The sequence below is a fragment of the Bacillus rossius genome, chromosome 1 (assembly GCF_032445375.1).
Source record: "Bacillus rossius redtenbacheri isolate Brsri chromosome 1, Brsri_v3, whole genome shotgun sequence".
Classification (NCBI taxonomy): Eukaryota; Metazoa; Arthropoda; class Insecta; order Phasmatodea; family Bacillidae; genus Bacillus; species Bacillus rossius.
This window is the reverse complement of record NC_086330.1, coordinates 278,739,481-278,761,615: the sequence shown is the minus strand read 5'-3', so window position 1 is coordinate 278,761,615 and position 22,135 is coordinate 278,739,481. Positions and strand designations below refer to the sequence as shown.

At 43.7% G+C, this 22,135-nt stretch overlaps 1 protein-coding gene across 4 annotated transcripts in view; it reads left to right on the top strand.

The window, feature by feature from the left end:
• LOC134527631 (sesquipedalian-1) overlaps positions 1-22,135 on the top strand; it is a 40,181-nt gene that overhangs the window by 3,584 nt on the left and 14,462 nt on the right. For all 4 annotated transcript variants that reach the window (XM_063360485.1, XM_063360486.1, XM_063360483.1 and 1 more), the window contains exon 3: positions 16,778-16,966. In XM_063360485.1, the coding sequence (XP_063216555.1) occupies positions 16,778-16,966 (189 nt within the window). The remainder of the gene's footprint in view (positions 1-16,777; positions 16,967-22,135) is intronic.

Genomic DNA, 22,135 nt, shown 5'->3' with positions numbered 1-22,135 from the left:
CAACATCAGAATCATCAGAGAGCATATCAAACAATTTTCTGCATTCCCTGTTGGCTTCTCGTGAGGTAGAGCACAAATTAAGTGCCTTGTTTGGGGACTCGTTTTGCCCCCCTGGCTCATTTCTGTACTACTTTTTACCTCATTCGATACCTACAACACTTCTTTGCAGTTTTTCCTCCAGCATAACCAGTTTTCGCTTAGGCATTTTGCAATTAATGGCTCCAAAACCAAAGTTAGTAACTTTATAGTTATTCCACTCAGTTAGCACCATTCAGTGCTCACGAGCAAATTAAAGTTACAATCTCATAAAGTGGTTTATTACTTTCGAAGTTACAGCTCTCACAGACTTCAATTAGACTCTCCCCACCAATTCTCTTTCCGTTATCACTGCAAATGTTAACGGGGTGAGTCATACATAACAACCACGAGCAGTCTGTTCTACTTAGATATATTTACTTCAGCTCTGTAGCTTTCATACTTTACGAGTTTTAAGTCATTTTAAGTGTTGTAAATTCCTCAACTAAAGTAACATCTAACCCGAGATTAAAAATATGTCCGAAATTCATGTCAAAAATATTATGTAACATTTTATTATCTTGTATGTTGAATACAGCACTACCTTATAAAATCAGTGGCATTTATCCTACATCTAAACCAAAATATCTTTAATTTCAAAAATGAAATTGAGCTAAAACTAAAGTATTTGCACATTGATGCAGCAGGGTCATTTCATGTCAAATCACCTAGAGCCATGTGCTCCAAGGTTACAGATTTTGTTCAAATTATTTTTATGCATACATACTTATAACATGAGTAACTGTGAATTATTTTAGAATTTTTAAATTAAAACTGGAAGAATGAGAAATTTTCTAAACTTTCAGTTTTTAAGCGAATAATGTGCTCCGACGATCTTCACCAGTACACTTAAATTACTATAAAACCCACAATTTTCATGCTATCTAGCTCATTTAAATTGCAAATAAAAGCTAATATTCCATACTTTGTAGATGTGGACAGAGAAGTAACAAATTCCATCACAAAAATTTTACACTGAGCATGGAATACAATTTTAAGCTATTTTGCACCTTTGCTCGTGCTCAATACCATAACTCAACAACCACAATGAGCACTAGCTTGATAATTTATTTTTACATTCACAATAGCATTAGGTAACTAACTATATTTTAAAAATGAAAAGGGTGTTTTTTGTGGTTTTTAAATAATTTTTTTTTAATGTATCTTACCAAGGTAATACAGTATATGAAACACTATTGTAGGTAGCATGTAGGTAAATTAAAAAACAGCATGCATCTCGATAGTGGGGTAAGGGAAAATATTATCTACCAGCACATTCTATTATTTCTTGGTTCAGTAGGTCTTGATGTTCCTTGTAGACAGGTTTTCAGTTCGTGCTTAATTCTCATGAAGAATTGTTGGGAATAATAAAGTTAATAATCCCACACAATTTTACATGTATGGTTTTGAACTGAAAAATTTTTACTTTACAATAAAAAAATTCACAATAATTTAGTACTTTTTTTTTAATCTTTTAAAATTTTTTATTCCCCCCAGGAAAAAATATGGAGCTGGTTGGTCGTTAAAACAGTCTCTCCAAAGGAAATAAGAAAATTTTAAGATTTGCTGAAAGACAACTCATTGTTTGAGTATATTATGACTTCACGGCTGCCAGTGGTACTGATACTGTGCTGCAGATACCAGCAACTCCAGTACATTTGTCGTCGTCCAGGCTATTCCCCGGGAAAGGTGCAGCTGCCCGACTGCTCGAGGTAGAGGGGGGTTCCGGCCTCGTGGCCTCCGGGGAAAGCTAACCTGGTGCTTACCCGCGCTGGGAAATAAACAGCGACCTCTCCGCTCCCGTGACCGACCGGGCCCGTGACTCGCTCGCGACTCCTGCGTGCCGCCGTCCGCGCGCGGCGCTACCCCTCCTGACACGTCTCCCCCCCCCCCCCCCCAATCTTAGCTACACTGCACCACACACGCATAACTGGCAGGAGGGGCGTTGCCACGTCATAACGGCCTGTAGGGAGCTAGGTAGGCACTTGGTTCGACGTCAAATGTCCCCCTCCCACGAGGCCGTTATGCGCGGCATCGTCTCTCAGTTAGGCACCACTCGACGCACTTGGGGACAAGTCGAACACTGTGTGGTCAAATCTGGGGGGCCAACCTCGCGCTGCTCCCAGGAGGGTAACAGGCTCATCACGCTGCACCTGGGTCTGGGCACGTCGCGGCGCACTGGCATGGTCAGGGTGGGGCACACGTAGTCGTTCAGATACTTAGGGGCCCTGCGGGTCCTGGAGGGGCGAATTGGGGTAGCGGGTTCGCTCACCACGAGTGCCGCGGGGTCTGCCTGAGGGGGGGCAGCTATGGGCGGACTCGCCTTAGGTGTGGATGCCGCCTGTGGGAATATGTCGAACAGTGTGGGGGTTGGGTCGTCCGAACAGCACTCACTCCCGGTCAACCACCTCTGTTGGCGCGGGCAGCGCTCCTCCTCGTCCCCTGTGTCCGCCTCGACATCAGACCCAAGACACTCAGAGATGTTGCAACCGACCGCAGAGATCTGGCGGGGAAGGCCCTGCTCCTCACTGACCTCCCCTTCATCCTCCGAATCCGGTTCCGTGACGATTTCCCGTGACCCGTCCGCCCCCGGCCTGGGGCTCCCAGGTCGAAGAGGCGCTTGAGCTACCCGCCCCTTCTGACCCTCCCACTTCCTGTCGTTGGGCACTGCCACTGACTGCTCCCGGTACACCTGCCGTCCCGTGTCCAGGGCGGGCCACCCCTTCCATCCCCTCTCCAGAGAGTCCAATGTTGTCTCCAAATACTGCCACAGCTCCCGGCTATAAGGCCACTGCTCTGCCTCCTCCCATTCGGCCCTGCCTGGTGTTCTGCCTCCCACAGCCGCGGGAGTCACGTCTCGTGCTGCGTCACCCCGGGGTGCCACGTCCTCTGTCGCGTCTGTCAGCCTCGTGTTTGTTATGTCCATGGACGTTGGTGCTGGAGTAACTTCTGTGGGTGTAGCGTCTGACACATTGCCCCTTGCTTCCCCTGGGGCCTGTGGGCGTACTGAACCATGTGGCTCTGACGTCCGGGATGCTCCTGGGGGCGTAGTCGCCGGATATGCTGGCGGCCCATCCCGACTCCTGTGCTGCCCTGTGTCCGTCTCCACGTCCGTTGCACGTCTGAGGTCATCCCTGTGAATTTTGGCTAGTCCTCCATTGGGCGTCCGTACTATGTAAGACGTTGGTCCAGCCTGACGCAGAATTAGCCGGGGCCCTGCCCATTTCGGCGCTAACCCAGCGCAGAACTTCTTGGCTCCGGATGACAGGTGATGTTGGCGCACAAACACCTGCTCTCCGGGTGCCAGCGGCGGCGGCGGTCTGTCCATCTGTGGCGTGTGCTTGCGGAGGTAGGTTTCCTGATGTTGCCTGGCCTGCTCCCGCTTCTCTGATAACTCCGCCCGCAGCGACTCGCCCCACTCACCCGCCGTAGCGGCCGCCACCACGCGACACTCGCCTGGCAGCGCCAAGTTCTGCCCCTGGACTAGTTCTGCTGGTGTGTACCCCGTGACCGCGCTCGTCCTTCGTCTCAGACTGTACAGGAGGGCCGGAATATGCATGTCCCACTTGCTATGGTCCTCGCCCAACCAGAGACGGAGCTGCGCCTTGATTTCCTGGTTCCGTCTCTCGGTTGGGTTGGCCCTTGGGTGGTATGTGGGGGTAGTATGATGGTCCACCCCCCACCTCCGACACGCCTGCTTCCACCTGGCCCCCGTGAACTGGCATCCATTATCACTTAACACCACTGCCGGGTATCCAAATCGGGGAAAAACCTCCCCGTCCAACAGGGCGACTAGTGTACCCGAACGGACATTGGAGACAGGGTAGGCCTCCACCCACCTGGTGAACAGGTCCGTTACTACCACGAGAAACCTTTTCCCCCTGCTGCTCCGGGGATAAGGGCCCATGATGTCCAGCGCTATGGTGTGGAAAGGGTACTGGGGCCGCCTGGGTCGCTGCTGCTCCTCGCCATCTGCCCTCCTCGCCTTGCAGTGTTGACAGCGGAGACAATTCCTCACATATTCCCGGACGTCCCTGGTCACCCCCGGCCAGTGAAATGTGGTGCGCAGCGCCTCCGCCGTCTGCTCTGCGCCGGGGTGGCCTGCGAGCTGGTGGTCATGGAAATAGGCGAGGATGGCGGCTCGAGCTCCCTCCGGGGCATAGATTCGCCATGAAGCCATATCCCCAGGTGCCCTACCCTGCAGGACTCCATCTACCACCCTCTGGTACGGTGTTACCTGGGTGCCACAGGCCTCAACAACAGCCCTGGTGGCGGCGTCTCCCAGCTGTACCTGCTTGACAGCACTGATGAGGTCGGCTAGAGTGTCTATCGACTCGGGACTGGTGCTCTGGGGCTGGTGGGTCACAGTGTACAGGGCGGCACGCCTGGATGACTCCCCTATGGCAGAGGAGTGGCCTTGTGGAGGAACCAGGTCCTCCCAGGATCCTCCGTCCTCGTAGACGTTTGTCGGGTCAGGGTGCCGGGAAAGCTCGTCCGCGAGCTGGTTCACCTTCCCCGGCACATGCTCGACTTGGAAGGCATAGTTCTGGAGCGTCATGGCCCACCTGGTAAACTTAGACTTGCGGCCCTGCATCGTGTTTAGCCATTTGAGGCATTGACTATCTGTCCTCAAGGTGAACTCTTTGCCCTCAAGTTAGTGCCGGTAACGACTGACCGCCCACACTACCGCCAAGCACTCCTGCTCATTTACGTCATAGTTCCTCGCGGCTGGCCCGAATTTGGAGCTAGCATACTCCAACACTCTCCGCTTGCCGTCAGGGCCGACCTGGTATAGCACCGCCCCCATACCCACCTTGCTGGCATCCGTCTGGAGGTACAGAGGCTCCCCTGGTGCCATGCGGGCGAGAACATGACTTCTCCGGAACAGGCGCTTGACGGCAGCCAGGGCGCCGTCTGCCTCGGCTGTCCACCTATACTTCGTCTTGGGCGAGAGCAAGTCTGTGATAGGAGCAGTCACCGTCGCGAAATCCGGGATGAAGGAGCGTAACCAATTCAAGAGGCCCATTAGGCGCTGCAACTCCTTCCTCGTGCGTGGTGCTGGCTTGGTTTCGATCAAGTCTAAGTGCTTTGGCAGCGGTCGGCAGTCCTCGGCATCAACAATATGCCCCAGGTATTCGAGCTCCGCCGCCCCGATGTGACACTTACGTGGCGCACATGTGAGGCCGTGCCTGGCCACCCGTTCGAGGACCAAGGCAAGGTGTTGTGCATGGTCCTCCCACGACCTGGACCAGACGATCACGTCGTCCAGATAGGCCGTGACGAATTCGCCCACGAACCCATCCAGGACGCGGACCATCATGGTCTGAAACGTCGTGGGGGCGTCCATCAGCCCGAACGGCATGGCGCAGAACTGGAATCGCCGGCCATCCGGGGCGGTAAAGGCTGTCTTGGGGCGGTCCTCAGGTTTAACAGGTACCTGCCAGTACCCACTCTTTAGGTCTAGTGATGTGAATATAGTGGCGTCCCCCAGCCCCGCGAGGGAATCTGCAATGTTTATGAGGGGTGGGGGTGCAGGGATTGTTACTGAGTTCACCGGCTTAAAATTCACACAAAAACGAAGAGACCCGTCCTTCTTGGTTGCCATAACCACTTGGCTGTTGTATGGGGACTCGCTTGGCTCGATCACCCCGTCCCTGAGCATCTCTGTAATCTGCTCCTGTATGGCCACCCGCTCGACTGGTCCAAAACCATGGGGCTTTACAAAAATGGGTTGGTGGGGCCGGGTAGGTATAGAATGCTCCGCCATTGTCGTGCGTCTTAGCATGTCTGTGGCTGCGAAGACATGAGGGTGCTGTGACAACACGTCCTCGAATAGGGTGACATACTCAGGGGGCACGTCATTGGTAATGTCCGCCAGTCAGACTGGGTTGGCTGGAGGGGCGGGAACTGCTCGACCCACGCCGTACACCGTGCGACGGCCCCGTTGACCCACGTGCAGCCTACCTTGTCTGATGTCGATGGTGGCATCCTCCTGGACCAACCAGGGTAGGCCCAGGATCAGGTCATCTCGGAGTCCTTGGACGACCAGGGCGCTCGTCTGACTAGACTGGTCACGTATGCCGATGGTTACCTGGGCGCGCCCAGAGGTGGGCGCGCTGGTCCCCTCGGTGGCCAGTAGGACGGTCCCCTCGTACTGCTCCAGGTCCCCCTCCGGCACCAGGTGGGCAGCGACGTACGAGTGGCTCGCCGCCGTGTCCAACAGAGCATGGACGGGGTGCCCGTTCAGGAGCACCAGGACTCGGAGCAGAGTAGCCTCGTCGTCCCCCAGCCGTCCTAGGCAGGCAGGTGCGGCCCAGCTCGCTGCAGGGGCTGCCGGTGCGCCTGACGTCCGGGTGGGTTCGGCCGTGCTGGCCAGTGACGTGATGCCGGCGGCTGCTGGTACCGGTACGTCGCTGACGTCCTCTGGTGGTGCCAGCTGTGTTGGTACACCCTGATGTGCTGCGGATGACGTCGCGACCTCTGATGACGTTTGCCCGTTCGTCCTGTTCCCCGTGAATCTGGCTGAAGATTCCTGTCGGCGACCCCTCTCTCTGTCCGCCGGCAGTGACTGATTCGTGATCGTCGGGCGGGTGCGTTGGGGACAGTGGCCGACTAAATCGCTGCCCCCTACTGGAAGTTTCCCGGCCGGCGTCCCTCGGCCTCCATCTTCCGCCACACTTGTTCCCGTGTCGGACAGTCCACGTGCCAGTGGTATTGCTCAGAGGTGCAATATTGACACCGCGGTGGCTTGCTGCCACTCGCCCTTCTGTCCGCATACCGCCCGTCCCGCCTGGCTGCTTGTTCCGGTCTAGCCTCGAGTTGCGGTCTTGAGTGACGTGGGGGAGGCTGGGCCCCATAGGGCACCAAGGCCATAGCGTCCCCTGGCGCCACCTGTCCCTGAACACGAGTCTCGCGCCTCGGGCGCAACGGCGTCCTCTCCTCCCGGTTGGCACGCAAGTCGCCTTCCACCTCCCTTGCCCGCTCGACAAACTCGGACAGCTCCAAATCGGTCGCGCCCCGCATGAATGGTCTCAAGTCCGGTGACAGCTGCTCGCAGATGAGTGGGAGGATCTCGCTCGTCGGCCTCCCAGTGTCCAAACGGCGATAGAGTCGCATTTTCATGTGCACAAATGCCTCGACGCTTTCACTGTCCGCCTGCGTCGTGCAGTACAGCTGCCGATGACAGCTGGCCCGCGCCTGTGGCCCGTTGAAGCGCCTCTCGAATGTCCGCACAAACTCCTCCCATCCTGTGAGGTAATCGCCGGTGTCCGTCCACCAGGTTCGTGCACGGCCCCGTAGCTGCCCGCTGACCTTGGGCACCCAACTGTCCCTCGGCACACTCGCCAATCTGTCCCGGCATGCGGCTAGGAAGGCCCGCGGACATTCGTGTAATTCTCCCGAAAACTCCAGCAACACGACGGCGACCTCTGTCACTCGCATCACTATAGGTGAATGTCCGTGATTCTGTCCGTCACTCTCCCGCGTCACTCCCGGATTCCCTGTCTTGTTCCACGGACAGGTGCACACTTCACTGTCCTCCGTTTTTACGCCGCCCAGTTTCGCGGTAAAAACTAGCCCGCACCACGCGCACCTATCTCCCCCTTCCATCTTTGTTGCGTCTGAGTCCATGCCGCCACTGCGTCCCTCCGACCCGGCTGAACCGGCGGGCCCGTCCATTATCGCTCGCGCGATAAGCTTTGTAAGCGAATACGCGCCGACACTCAACACCGCCGTGCGACACTTCACTCGCAGCTCGCTATCTCGCCGTGCGATCTAATCCCTGCGTGAGACGCGACGTGCTATCGTCCGCAGCTCGCTATCTCGCCGCGCGATCTGATCCCGGCGTGAGACGCGACGTGTTTTCGCCCGCTGTCGCGCCGCACTAGCGCGCCTGCTTCCGCTCCCCGTGTCTCTTGATTCCCTGCGTACTTTCACGGCCCGTCCTACGACTCTGCACGTCACTGAAATTACTCACTACTGTTCGTTGCCCTGTGTAAAGTTCGTAGCCCCACGTTGGGCGCCACTTGTCGTCGTCCAGGCTATTCCCCGGGAAAGGTGCAGCTGCCCGACTGCTTGAGGTAGAGGGGGGTTCCGGCCTCGTGGCCTCCGGGGAAAGCTAACCTGGTGCTTACCCGCGCTGGGAAATAAACAGCGACCTCTCCACTCCCGTGACCGACCGGGCCCGTGACTCGCTCGCGACTCCTGCGTGCCGCCGTCCGCGCGCGGCGCTACCCCTCCTGACACGTCTCCCCCCCCCCCCCCCCCCCCACCTTAGCTACACTGCACCACACACGCATAACTGGCAGGAGGGGCGTTGCCACGTCATAACGGCCTGTAGGGAGCTAGGTAGGCACTTGGTTCGACGTCACATTCACCATTTGTAGATTAGTAATTATAATTGCCAATATGCTATTACACTAAACTAATTCTAAAATTGTTATGCTATTGTGATTTTTAGCTCATGTCAAGAAGTGAAAAATAGTTAATGAAAAAAAACTTACTTACTCATGAGCACACACACACACACAAACATGCACAGAGGGGTTAACACATGCTGAGTTTAAAAAAAAATGCATGCAATTCATTGTTTTCTGTCTGTATTCACACACAAGTTTAGCTAACAAACTATAATTTTTCCCAAAGGCTTCCAATACCAGCACTATCATCATCGGCCGATAACTGCCTTCAGTGAAGTGGAATAAGGATGCAGTGGTAAGACACTGGCCTCACATCCCAGAGGACCCAGGTTCCAGTCTCGGACCGGCAACCCTGACTAAGGTTCTGCATTCTTTCCTGAAGTCACTCCATGGCCCTATTCCACAAAACGTATGGACTAGTAATTATTAGTGAATTGACTTGTAAACTCAAGAAATATAAAATATAGTGTTCCACAAAACATTTACTTGTAACTTGTAGAAAGTTATTACTCCATACTTACAACTTACAAGACCACCATCCAAAATTACAAGTGTTGTGTTCCACAAACTTATTAGTATTAGTAGTGTACTTGTAATTTCATAGTAAATTCTTACAGGTGAACTTAGTTTGGTAGAAAGTGCTGTTAGTGGTTCTTTTTTGTTGTGAAAATAGTTTCACTGATGTGGTCAAGTGACAGCAGCGATACTGAGAATGAAGAAGCTGTAAGATTACTTAAAAAAAACTGTATAAACTCCGTAAAAATTTTAATTTTGTTTCAGACTTTGAATTTAATGAACGATTTAGGTTAAGTCGCACTGCTGTGGAAGTACTTATTCAAGAGATTGGGTTTACACTGCAAAATCCAAGTATGTAATAGAAACCAGGTTTTGGAGCCAAAGCAGCAAATTGTAATATTACTACATTGGCTTGGTAACGGAGGGCAGTACCATGGTCGTCTAACAGAAATGCATGGTGTGTCAAAATCAACCATTTGCCGTACTGTTAAAGCTGGTGTGGGAGCAGTCAATGCTGTAATGTTCCAAAACATTGTCAACTGGCCTGAAGATATTGTGTCAGTAGTTCAGAGATTCTATAACATAGCTGGGATTCCACAAGTGATTGGCCTTCTTGACGGGACATTGATTAACATAGATGCCCCTCATGAACATGAAGAGCAGTACGTGGATCGACATGGTAAGCATTCATTAAATTGTATGGTTGTATGTGGACCTAATAGAAAGTTTTACTATGCAAGTGCCAGGTGGCCAGGGAGTGTTCACGACGCAAGAGTGCTTCGGAAAAGTACCCTGTGTCGTAGAATGGACGAAGGCTGGCATTCGATTACACAGTCGGTACTACTTGCAGATTCTGGATTTGCATTGAAGGAATGGCTAATCACTCCAATGTTAACAAGACTGGATGAAGAAAGAGTGAGAAAGTTTAACCGTGCTTATAAAAAATCTGGACATTTGTTGAACAAGGTATCTGCATTCTAAAAGAGAAGTTCCCATGCTTGAACCATTTGCGAGTGCAACCTGAATTTGCAGGTAACATATTTAAGTGCTGTGTGAGTTTACATAACTTTGCTTTCAAAGACGGCAGAGAACCTACAGTAGAAGATGAAGTCAATGTGGATGAAGATGTTATTGAAGATAGGAACTATGAAGTGGATAATGTAGCAGGCATTCAAAGACGAGAGCAACTTATCAATCACTTCCAGTGAAACCACATAGCCAGTATTAAGAACACACAATATTAATTTAATCGATGGCACATGTACATGGGTCATTCCATGTCAAATCAACACACTTATAATAAAATTTTTACCTCACCATCTCTCAGATTTTGATGAAATTTTGAACAGATGTTACTTCCATACAGACTAACAAAAATATCAAATTTTAAAATGATATATCCATCCGTTTTGAAAATATTGTTTTGTAAATTTTTGAAAAAATGCTCAAAAATGCACGACAGGCATATTTTAAAAATTACCATAACTCTTCTCCAAATTAAGTTAGAAAGGTGAGACAGGTGTCATTTTGCAGCATTTGGTATGGCCTTTCATGTGATATGTAACACACTAATGTCTAGAAAAAAAATTATTTTAAAATTAATTTTTAAAATTTGAATTTAAAATTTTGGAAAAAGTGCATTTTTCATGTTTTTCAAAAAATTCTATAAAAATTTTTGTACAAATATTAAATTGTCTACAAAGTTTCAAAGTGGAGAGTTAATGGGTTCATAGTAAAATGAATTGGTAATTGTAACCATATTTATACTTTACTTTACTCAATTATGATATTTAATCATTTTTATAATTATAATAAGTTATGTTAAAAGTATAAACACATAAAATTGATTAAAAATCACTAATAACACAATTGTAATTAATTCTAGTGATACACTTTGCTTGTCTCTGATACAGGATTTCAAAGATTAGGTTCAGACAAGCATCCAGCTACTGGGGATTCCCCTCAATTTGCTTTGGGATTTCCCTAGCTTTGGGATTCCCCTTACTTTGGGATTCTCCTTGCATTGCCTTGGGATTTCCTTAGCTCTGTGATACCCTTGCTTTGCCCTGGGATTCCCCCCTAGCTCTTTCAGAGTACTGTACAGTAGTGGTTTCAGCTAGTTTATGCTAGGAGTCTGTATTGTTCTGATGTAGTATCAAAGTTGTTAGTACAAGTCTCAGTGCTACGCCTATATAAAAGTGACCATTTTATTTATATTATTAGTGGAGTTTATGCATTCTGAATTGAGAATGTTGATATTTATTTTTAAAAAGGCAATGTGTTCATCATGATAGTGACTGAAACCCTATGAAAAGGTGGGCAGTTTACGGTAAGAAAAGGCCCTCAGTGAATCATTTTTGAAGTTACAGTGTTTTAATCCATTAAAAAATAGAAATCACAACATTAGGGAAAAAAGAAAATTAAGGAATGTTACTAGTTGGATGTGCAGTTTGTTTTCTGGATTGTCAAAGGGAGCAAAAATTTGTGATAGCTGTAAAATAGAAATTACAACATTACAAACTGCTGCTGCTTCTTCTTCTACTCACCAGCATAACGAATCAATTTCAGATTCTGATAAAGATCCCAGTTTTTCTGCATCCTCAGAGGTGATTGGTTCATTAAATATTTCACTACAAGGGCTAGGAGAATCTCCTATTAGAAGGAAAAAATTCAAATCAAAAAGTTATGCAACCAGAAAAATTTAAACAATTGACTCCACAATCAAAAGGAAACTTTTTGAGTTGCCAGGTAATTTCTCTGAGGATGATGGTGAAGATTTAGAGGAATCAGTTTTGCAAAACCTCAAAGCCAATTTCTTGAGTTCTACTAGTAGGAGCAAGAAGTTAATTATATTAACCTTTTTACCACCAAATTGGGGAGTTAGAAAAATAATGTGAGAGTTTGATGAGCCAAACTACATGGTACGACAATAAAAAAACTCTTGGCTGAAAAAGGAATGTTAGAAAGTCCTAACCCCAAACCAGGCAAACACCTCTCAGAAGATGTAGTTGAAGCTGTCCATTTATTTTATGAAAATGATGAAGTCAGTAGAGCGATGCCTGGTGTTAAAGACTGCATAACAGTCACTGAACCTAATAAAAATAAATCAAAAATATCAAAAAGACTTGTTTTGTGCAATCTGAAAGAGGTTTTATTCAAGGCGAAATTTCCAAATATTAAAATAGGTTTTTCAAAATTTGTGGAGGTTCATCCAAAGCATTTTATTTTAGCGGGTTCTAGTGGGACACATGCAGTGTGTGTATGTACAATCCATCAAAATGTCAAATTGATGATTGAAAATGCAAGATTATGTGATTTAACAAATGGAGAATTCAAAACCTACAAACATTGCCTACCAAAAATGGTATGCAATCCACCAACAATAGATTGCAATATTGGACATTGTACATATTGTCCTGGTACTGCAGCAATACGGACCGTCCTTGAGAAATCATTTGAAGAGCACCTGATACGAAAGATCACATTTCGGCAGTGGATTTCAGTTGACCGTTGCAATTTAGAGACAATGCAGAAATCATGAGCAGATTTCATAGATTTACTCTGTGACAAGCTGTCACTCTTAGTCCGCCACGACTTTATTGCAAAACAACAGACCTCTTTCATGAATCACTTAAAGGAAAATTTTAAAGAATCTGAATTTGCCATCACACTCGACTTTTCAGAAAACTACAGTATGGTTGTACAAGATGAAGCCCAGACTTACCACTGGACTAAGGGACATGCCACAGTTCACCCGTTTGTGATATATTATAAAGGAGAAAAAAGAATTGAACATTTTAACTACGTTGTAATTTCTGACTGCCTAGAGCACAATACAGTTGCTGTTTACACATTTCAAAGAAATTTGGTTGATTTTTTGAATACAAAATTGAAAAACGTTCCTTATAAGTTCTTTTACTTTTCAGATGGGTCTGCTGCCCAATATAAAAAAGAGAAAAATTTCATCAATTTGTGTTTTCACAAGCAAGACTTCAACATATCAGCTGAATGGCATTTTTCAGCCACAGCTCACGGTAAAGGGCCTTGCGATGGAGTTGGAGGTACGGTTAAAAAATTAGCAGATAAAGCTAGCTTGCAACGGCCCTACGAAAACCAGATCTTGACCCCTTTCCAGCTTTATGAATGGGCAGTAGAAAATATTTCTGGTATTAATTTCACTTTCACTACACAAGAGGATTACATAGAGTCAGAAATATGTTTAAAAGATTGTTTCAATCAGGCAATTACCATCCAAGGAACTCAACAATATCATGCATTTATACCTGTTGACTCAAGCACATCAAAAATTACTGTGAAAATATTTTCTGGAGCTACACATTCATCACAAGTAACTGTTACAAGATCACTAGACAAACCGCAAATAGGAGACGTAAAGGGCTAAACTGCAGTTGTATATGACAAGAACTGGTGGCTAGCTTATGTTATGGAGAAAAACTAAGAAATTGATGAAGTGAAAGTAACATTTCTCCCTGGACCATCACCATCCTTTTCTTATTCAGGGAAACCAGATGTATTATGGATTCCTCTCACAGATGTGTTATGTACAGTAAATCCTGTGACACCAACTGGAAGAATTTATGTGCTATCTGAAAATGACACTTTAAAAACCAATGAGGAATTTTTCAAGTACTGTAATTGAAAATTGCAATCAAACATGTGGGTGCTAATTTCCTTTCTTCAATTTATTTCTCATTTTAAATTATTGTGCAGGGGAATCTTGCATATATTGTACTTCAGCATAAAGTATTTCTTATTTTAAATTAAATTCCCTGTAAAATTTAATTAAAAAATTGTTCAGTTTAAGATACTTTCAGTGTACAGAATATAATTATCTTATTTTTTTTTGTGTATTTTACAACAAGATTTTACTGTATTCTGTTATGCTTTCCTTTGCTGCCAACATTTAACCTGAGGTTTGACAAAAAGGGCCTTTGTTTTCAATTAATTTTACTATGAACCCATTAACTCTCCACTTTGAAACTTTGTAGACAATTTAATATTTGTACAAAAAAATTTATAGAATTTTTTGAAAAAAATTAAAAATGCACTTTTTCCAAAATTTTAAATTTAAATTTTAAAAATTATTTTGAAAATTATTTTTTTTTCTAGACATTATTGTGTTACATTTCACATGAAAGGCCATACCAATTGCTGCAAAATGACACCTGTCTCACCTTTCTAACTTGATTTGGAGAAGAGTTATGGTAATTTTAAAATATGCCTGTCGTGTGGTTTTTGAGTGTTTTTTCGAAAATTTACAAAGCAATATTTTCAAAATGGATGGATATATCATTCTAAAATTTGATATTTTTGTTATTCTGTACGGAGGTCACATCTGTGCAAAATTTCATCAAAACCTGAGATGGTGAGGTAAAATGGGTGTGTTGATTTGACATGGAATGACCCACATGTCATGTAACAGATGAATAACTGCAAACAAAACTGAATAAATAGGCATATTTAAGTTCATATTTTGTCAATGCTAATTGTTATGAATTAAACTCATTTACAATCGTTCTATATGTACTTCATTTGACTCACTGACAACAATGTTTTCAGAATCTCAAATGATAACACTCTGTTTGCAGCTATCTTTGTTTGGGTAGTATTTTAAGACATTTTAATCTTCTGATGATAGTCCTAAACTATTTTCCATATTAATTATTTCTAATGCCAATTTTCTGTTCATTAGCTTGAGATGCTCAACCTGCAGCTGCATTTTCATCTTCTTAAGGTCAGAAAGTTCCTCGCTTGAAGTTCCTGTCATTATCATTTTCTTTGAAAGTAGAGGTTTCAGTTGTGGAGTGTTCATGTGTGGCTCTACACAAAACAAATACATAATAAAGTTATTTATTACAACATTTCGTCATAAGGCAACATATCTATGTGAATCCTATACTCTTTATTTCAAGCCATTTGTCAAAAAATAAACTATGCTTTGTCAAAGAGAAGATTTTAATAAAATATCCAACAAATGTTAGAGCTCTAAAAATAAAAAATACAAGAAAACATTTAATATTCCTCCTTAAATACCATTACTATATGTCCACTTACCCATACCATTCAACATTTCTATGTTGTGGGATGCAGAAATACTATTGTTCACAGGCTGCTTCTCCTCACATTCCCTCTCTTCTTCAAACGTCTCGGTGACATTTAAGGACGACACGACAGGCGACTCTTTCCCAATGATATAGAGGACTTTCTTGTCAATGTCTGTTAACTTCGCTTGCTTGCCTCCCCCTGTGCCAGTTTTCCTGGCATTGTCCACTTTCAGCTCAAAAAAAAATATAATATACCTTTTGATAAAACTAAATATTGATATGAAACATTCTATAAAACTCGTCGGGCAAGAATTTACAAATGGTGAAACAAACTGTTGCAATATGTCTAACATGTACATACATAACCACAAATTTTATTGCATAAAAACTGAGTATGGTACCATTTAACTTTCAGCATGCATTATTGTTTCTCCAAAATATGTTTCACATTACAATAGGAAATTATTGAAACCTACCATTGTATTCTTCTTCATATTCGGCCAAAAAACATCCCTCAAATATGTCCATTTCTTGCCACAAGTAAAGGAATTACCGAACACGCAACTTCAAACACTTCTTCCCAAGCCTTGGCTTTATCTGCCTTATTTAGTGTATCACAGAAACTACCAAACAATGTAGCTTTCCGGCATTCAATGTTTTGTAATATTAACATCTTAACCTCTTGTGATGTCATTGTTCATCAACACAATAAACAAGATGACTGATTCCACTTTGTAAATTATTAGTGCAATCTACCTTCTTTGTGGAACACAATAATATTACACCATATTTATTTGTACTTGTAACTTGTAATTTATTAGTCTTGTAGTTTTGTGGAATAGGGTCCAGGAAAATGCTGGAATAGGTCCTTACTATACACAATGGTACAAGTGGGACTTTCAGGTCTGGATAGGATAGCACAAATAATTAACTAGGGTTTTATGTATTAACTAATTATTTCACTATTTACAAACAAAACACTCTGAATAACTGTCCATAAACTAATCCCACTTTAATAAGTCCACTTTTTACTTCCTCCACTGGATCTCAGCTCGATAGTGGCTTTCTCTACTTTTAGTTCTTGCCACGCAACTCGGTCCCAACACACTGCTTCGCACTGCTCGCTCGTCCACCGTGCCGCAACACCGCCCTGGATACTCCGATCTTCGCACGCAAAGCCAGTCACTCAAGGCCTGTTATCGTTTACGAAGGCTCATTCATCCTTTTCACTTTACTGCAGCTCACAGGTTGGTCTACCTTTTATACCTCTGGGTCCCGCCATGGAAAGGTCTCGTAGCCTTCCAAAGTGTTGCTTCACAGTCACCTGACTTAACAGTCGAAGCTGCTAGAACAATGGCATCCTAGTTACGCTACTTCACATGACGGGGCTCTGGAAAACCTGCCGAACCCTCCAGAGAGACAGAGAGGAGCCCAGACTCCACAGGAAGGGGTGTGGTTGTCAGAAATCAGCTGCTTATGGAAGGTCCTTGTAGTTGTAAAGGGAGAGGGGTGGACGAGCATTACCTGTGTCCAGGAGGAGGTGGGGTCTTTGGCTGACTGGCCGGTCTCGTAATAGTATTCAATATAGTGGGTTAAGTTGACTCTTAAGTCCAGATTAAATATTTTAAAACAGTTACAGCGAAAGCAGTGCAGGAGCGAAGCCGTGCTACTATGTGCCGTGTCGATGTCTGCCCTTTCTTGCAGAGCTTGCCGAGGATGAGGAGCAGTTCGGGTTCAAGGTGGTGTTCCACGGGACAGGCAACCGTAGCTACGTGCTGGGGGCAGAGTCCCAGGAGAGCATGGAGCAGTGGATGAAGACCCTTGCGTGTGCCTCCTACGACTACATGAAGCTCATGGTCGCCGAGCTGCAGCGGCAGCTGGACGAGATGGATGGTTGGTAGGCCTTGTATTAGCTCATCATGACGTGCAGAAATTCACAGCTTAGAGCAGCCATAATATAACTTAGACCATTCCTAGCTTAGAGCCATCAATACTTAGTAACATTGGCAGGCCCTGCCTCAGCGTATAGTGAAGTCTTGTACCGTCACAGCTTAGAAAAGTCATAACTTAGAATTGTTATGACTTTGAATGAACACTAGGCTGTGTCTTGGCCTGTGGCAACGCTTAGGACATTCACATCTTAAGAAAGTAAGGGTAACAATTTTCAAATGTCCAAAGAAAAATGTGGGACTGTTAGCAATGCTAACTGCAATATTGATATATCATACTATGCACATAATAAACTGAAAAAATTTATAAGTACACTAGAGTCTCGTTATAGCGAGGTGTCACGGTTCCGGGTTTGATCCTTGCTATAACCGAATTGGACAAATTTTGGCCCCCCAAAAAAATAAAAATTAACAGAATATAGCATAAAAATTGTGTTTAAACCTGTATAATTGGAAAATAACAGGTTATATTAACGAAATCTTAATTTCTGTGAGCAGACGTGTGAATTCTCTTTAAAACGATACCCCACAAGTACGGATGTGATCACCGATTGCGTCAAAATAACCAGAATACCCTACCACGCCACGTAAGTATAGCATCTCAGTCCGCAATCGATTACTCGACTTGGCCGCGGCCGACGCGACGCAGCTCTGCTGGTGGCCATGTTGGTTCGGGATGATGCTAACAGGCGGCGCTAGTGTAGCACGACGATTTAATTCCTTACAAAAAGCAGGAGTGCTGCACCGCACGTATGCCTCAAACGAAATAGTCGCTGGAAAACTATACTTTTTTCATTTCAAGAAACCTGTAAACTTTTTTAGAAAATAAATTTGGGATTAAACTCAAACCATCACCACCCCCTTCCCTGACAGATACTCCAACAACTGACCGAAACAAAAGTTACAAGAAAACTGTCCTAGCGATTCGGAAATAAATACGGTAGTGCCTACTATTTGTCAGATAGTAAAATAAATAACGTGATGTGTTTGTAAATGTGTCACAACTGAAATAATTCCAAACAAGTTTATAAATATTTGTGTATTATTAACGCAATCCAATTAACAAGTATAAAGACGGCTCTGACTTTCTTGGCCTAACATAGTTATAAACAATGTTATTATTCGTTAATGAAAATGTCCCAACAAATTAATTAAGAGCATTTATATTTAAAAAAAAGTCCACATTGTTAAGTTTAATGGCGGGAAAAAATAGATTTGTCTTTTTTCTATATAATAAGAAATGCGTAAGTATATGTATATTCAAAGGCTTGGTTTATTCGACTCGAGCATACCTTGGCCTTGAAGCCAGCCAGTGATGCTGTGACTGTGAAGTCACAGGCACAGATAACTAACGGAAGTTTGATAAAAGAAAGAAAGGATGGGATTCTATTTTTAAAGCCACGCACTTAGGTGGCGACTGCAAGGCTGAAGAATGTGACAGGCGTCAACAGCAAGATGTCTAGTGGCGAGCGAGAGGGTGAAACCCGCCTTCCGATCAAATTGGAAGGGGGGTTCCGTCCCCGACTCACCCTGGGTAACTAACAAGACTAGGGATGGGGCAAATCCTGATTTCCTCGAATCCGAATCCTAACTCGAATCCTCGACTGGAATTGCCGAATCTCGAACCCAAACCCGAATCTTTTAATAGATGATGTCCACATATCTAATGTAAGTGAGATGTATTCTGCTTGCACTAAAAGTCCCTTGACTTTATCACATGTAGATTGGTACATTTCTGGTATAAGTGTATATAAAGACAAAAATTTTTTCTTGAGAAATTTCAGTTTTAGTACAGATTAGCGGTTAGGATTTTTTCTATAAATAAGCTAGAGGTCTGCGAGCCTAAGAATTTTACTTCGAGCCGAGCTCGAGCTTTTGTGGTACAGTTACACTTTTGGGAAATTATTTTTATCTTAAACTTAATATTATGTTTGAATAAAGTATTAAAATGTAGTGGGCTTATTAATTTTGGGTAACTATTTACAGAGTGTGTTTACATTTTGCACTGCTAGAAAAAAAATAACATTTTTTTTCATTGAATCTTACCTGTTTCCATTGGTTCATTAGTAACTGATATCATCCAACTAACATAACCAAGTATATGTTTGTGTAAATGTAACATATCTTTGGAAAAATTTCACCCTTGTCAATTTTTCTGGAGTCCTTACTGAGCTTCAACAAACTTAGCACCAAAAATCATGTTGTTTGAAAAGTACATTCACATTGTTTCAACATTTCCACTTTTCAGCACAATAATTCTGAGAGAGATTGTCACAGAGTATTAAATTCTGTTCTTTAATCTATCATTCAGAACAATAATTTGTTCTGCACGTTCAGGAGTTAAATTAGCTCTACGATTGGAGATAGTGTTTCCAGCAAAAGAGAAGCGTCTCTCGCTGGCAACCTGCTTGGCTGGAATGCTTTAGTAAAATTGCTTAACCTCAAAATTAGTGTCATAAATATCTGTAACTGGTCATTAAAGTTTAATCAATTGAAAGTAATAAAAATAAAAACATTTTACATCATTCAATTTACACTTGCAAAAAAAACATACACACAATAAACCTACATGGAAATTAAAGTCTTTTTCAATATCCTGAAGTCTGAAATATGTTTACTCATGTCATTAAATGTAGAGCTGTATTGAAGAAGCCGATTTTGCCAATATTTAGTTGAATCGGCATTTCTGCCGACTTCCGATACAGTACGCTCGTTAATTTTCGACCGATATTACTGAAAAACAAAAGAGACTGCCATAACCTAAAAATCCACGAGTACCATTTTCACTTTTCGTAGTAGTACTGCATTCTTTCAGATCGCATTATTTCTTAGCAACATGTGCCAAACGTACATATCAAAGTTTAACATCCTTTTTTTTTTAAAAATGTTCTTTAATTTAATATGTCATAAATAAATAATACATTACTATCACGGTAAATATACATCTCAGTTGTTACTGTAACTATAGTGCAAATATGGTAGCTATCATGCTTCTGTAGTAATTATGGTATTCTACAAAGAATCTTCAGTTATTTTTATGGTAATTATCTTAAAATAACTATTGGGTTTGTACTGTAGTTATGGTACATCATCCATATTTCTTCGTATGCTGTTGTTCATTTGTCTTTTCTTCATATTTACGTGTGCCATTATTTGAGACAAGAAGTTTCAGAAAACATTTTAACGACATTATATCACACATTTAATGGCGTAAATGACGAGACCTCGGGCAATTTAAACGCTTTATACGGAAAAACCTACCATGCAGGACCTCGTAAGCGAGTTTTACTGTATTTTTTTTCCCGTAAATAGTAAAAACCGAATCCTTTGACGAATCCTATATCAGACCCGCCGAACCTTCGAATCCCTAGGATTCGGCGGATATTGGATTCGGTCGCCCCATCCCTAAACAAGACAAAAAAAAGGCAAAATCTGAAATAGGTATTGCGCTCCAAACGTTGCACCCAGGCGGTCGACCTATGAAAGGGAGAATAATGACAAACATACACAGCAAGACTTTGGCTCATTAAAAACACAACGCAGATTAAGGCTATCCAAAATTTTAATATCGGCAACATCTTTCGTAGGATTCATAAACAAAAATATTAAACAATCATACATGGCGTTTACCTCAACGTACTTGGATATTATATAATATAAATATGAAACTATCATAAAAATCAGATAATACTAATACCATAAAAAATACTATATAAAAAAAAAGGATTAATTATGAAAGTTCAAAAAAAAGTCCTACTGGGAGCCGGATTTATACTCGCGCTCGTCCATCAATACTTGCACGTCTTGTTTCTTAGAATCGAACAGCTGTTAACCGTGACCTTCAGAAAATGCATTTATATAGTTCAGTCAAATGTGCCATGAAAAATGTCACATAGTCTGGGCCTTCACTGAAAATGTTTTAGTTCCGAGGGCAAAACACGCAGGAAAACCAAATTTAAATTATAAATCTCTTGAGGTAATGACGTGAATTCCTACAAAAGATTTGATGCACTCAACATTAATCAAAGTCAAGCAAAGTGGCTTGACCCATTTTAACAAATGGGAGGGTCTAATCAGTAAGCTTCCACTGTAATACGTGCTTCGTAAATAAGTTCGACTTGCAAAGGTATGCTTCTTTTGAATAATATATTCTTCATCCACAACCGCTACATCGAATACTACGTGTCGCCTCTTTACCTTAGCGTAAATCTTGAATATATCGCCGCTGAACACGCCTCCGGGCAAGGCAAGGCCCCATCTCAGCAGGCCCCGTCAAGGGCTGGACGGTGCAGAGTCAAAAAGCAGTTAAGCTTGCCTCGCGACGTGGGCCCTCCACACGTCCGGTCTCGGCGACTCCAAAACCAACAGTCCCGCGGCCCACAGTTCACCTCGGCACCGCCGGCACTCGGGCGCTCATGACGTCATCGGTGAATCGAACTCGCGCTCCCAGTAGCCGGCCATTGAAACACAATTGATATATATATTGAATAGCAATAAAACTAGAACGAAACCAAACCAAAATATAACTATAAAAGGAAATAATCACAATAATTAAATAATCAACCAAAAAATACAGTAACTAAGATTTTACAAAATTTAAAAGAATTCTTTAAAATGGGAATAATTCGTAAAATCAATAACAGCAAAAAAAATTAATATCATAAATGTGGCCTGGGGGCCACAAGGGGTGGAGATAAAGCAGACAAATAACCAAGGCGTGCATCACGCGATCACGCCGTAAATTCCTCAAAAAGACCTTGTTATAGCCGTGCTCTCGCTATTACCGTGCTCGCTATAACGGGATTCTACTGTATACTGATGTTGCAAAAAATCATAACTTTTTATATCCCCCATCCTTTGCAGTTATGGTTGGTCATATCTAAAATGAATTATGACTAAATGTTTTGGTATTACTCTAATGATATATAATAACTTAATCACTAGCCTAGCATTCATGAGTTTAATTAAAAATTTTGTTTCTGATTTCAATGTAAGATTGTAAAAAAATCATATTATTTCTCAGGAAGCTGGTATGCTCTTACCATAAAACTTCTTTGGATTACATATCTACATGTTATGAAATGAGATTCTGTTGACTGTTTGAACCTTGGCA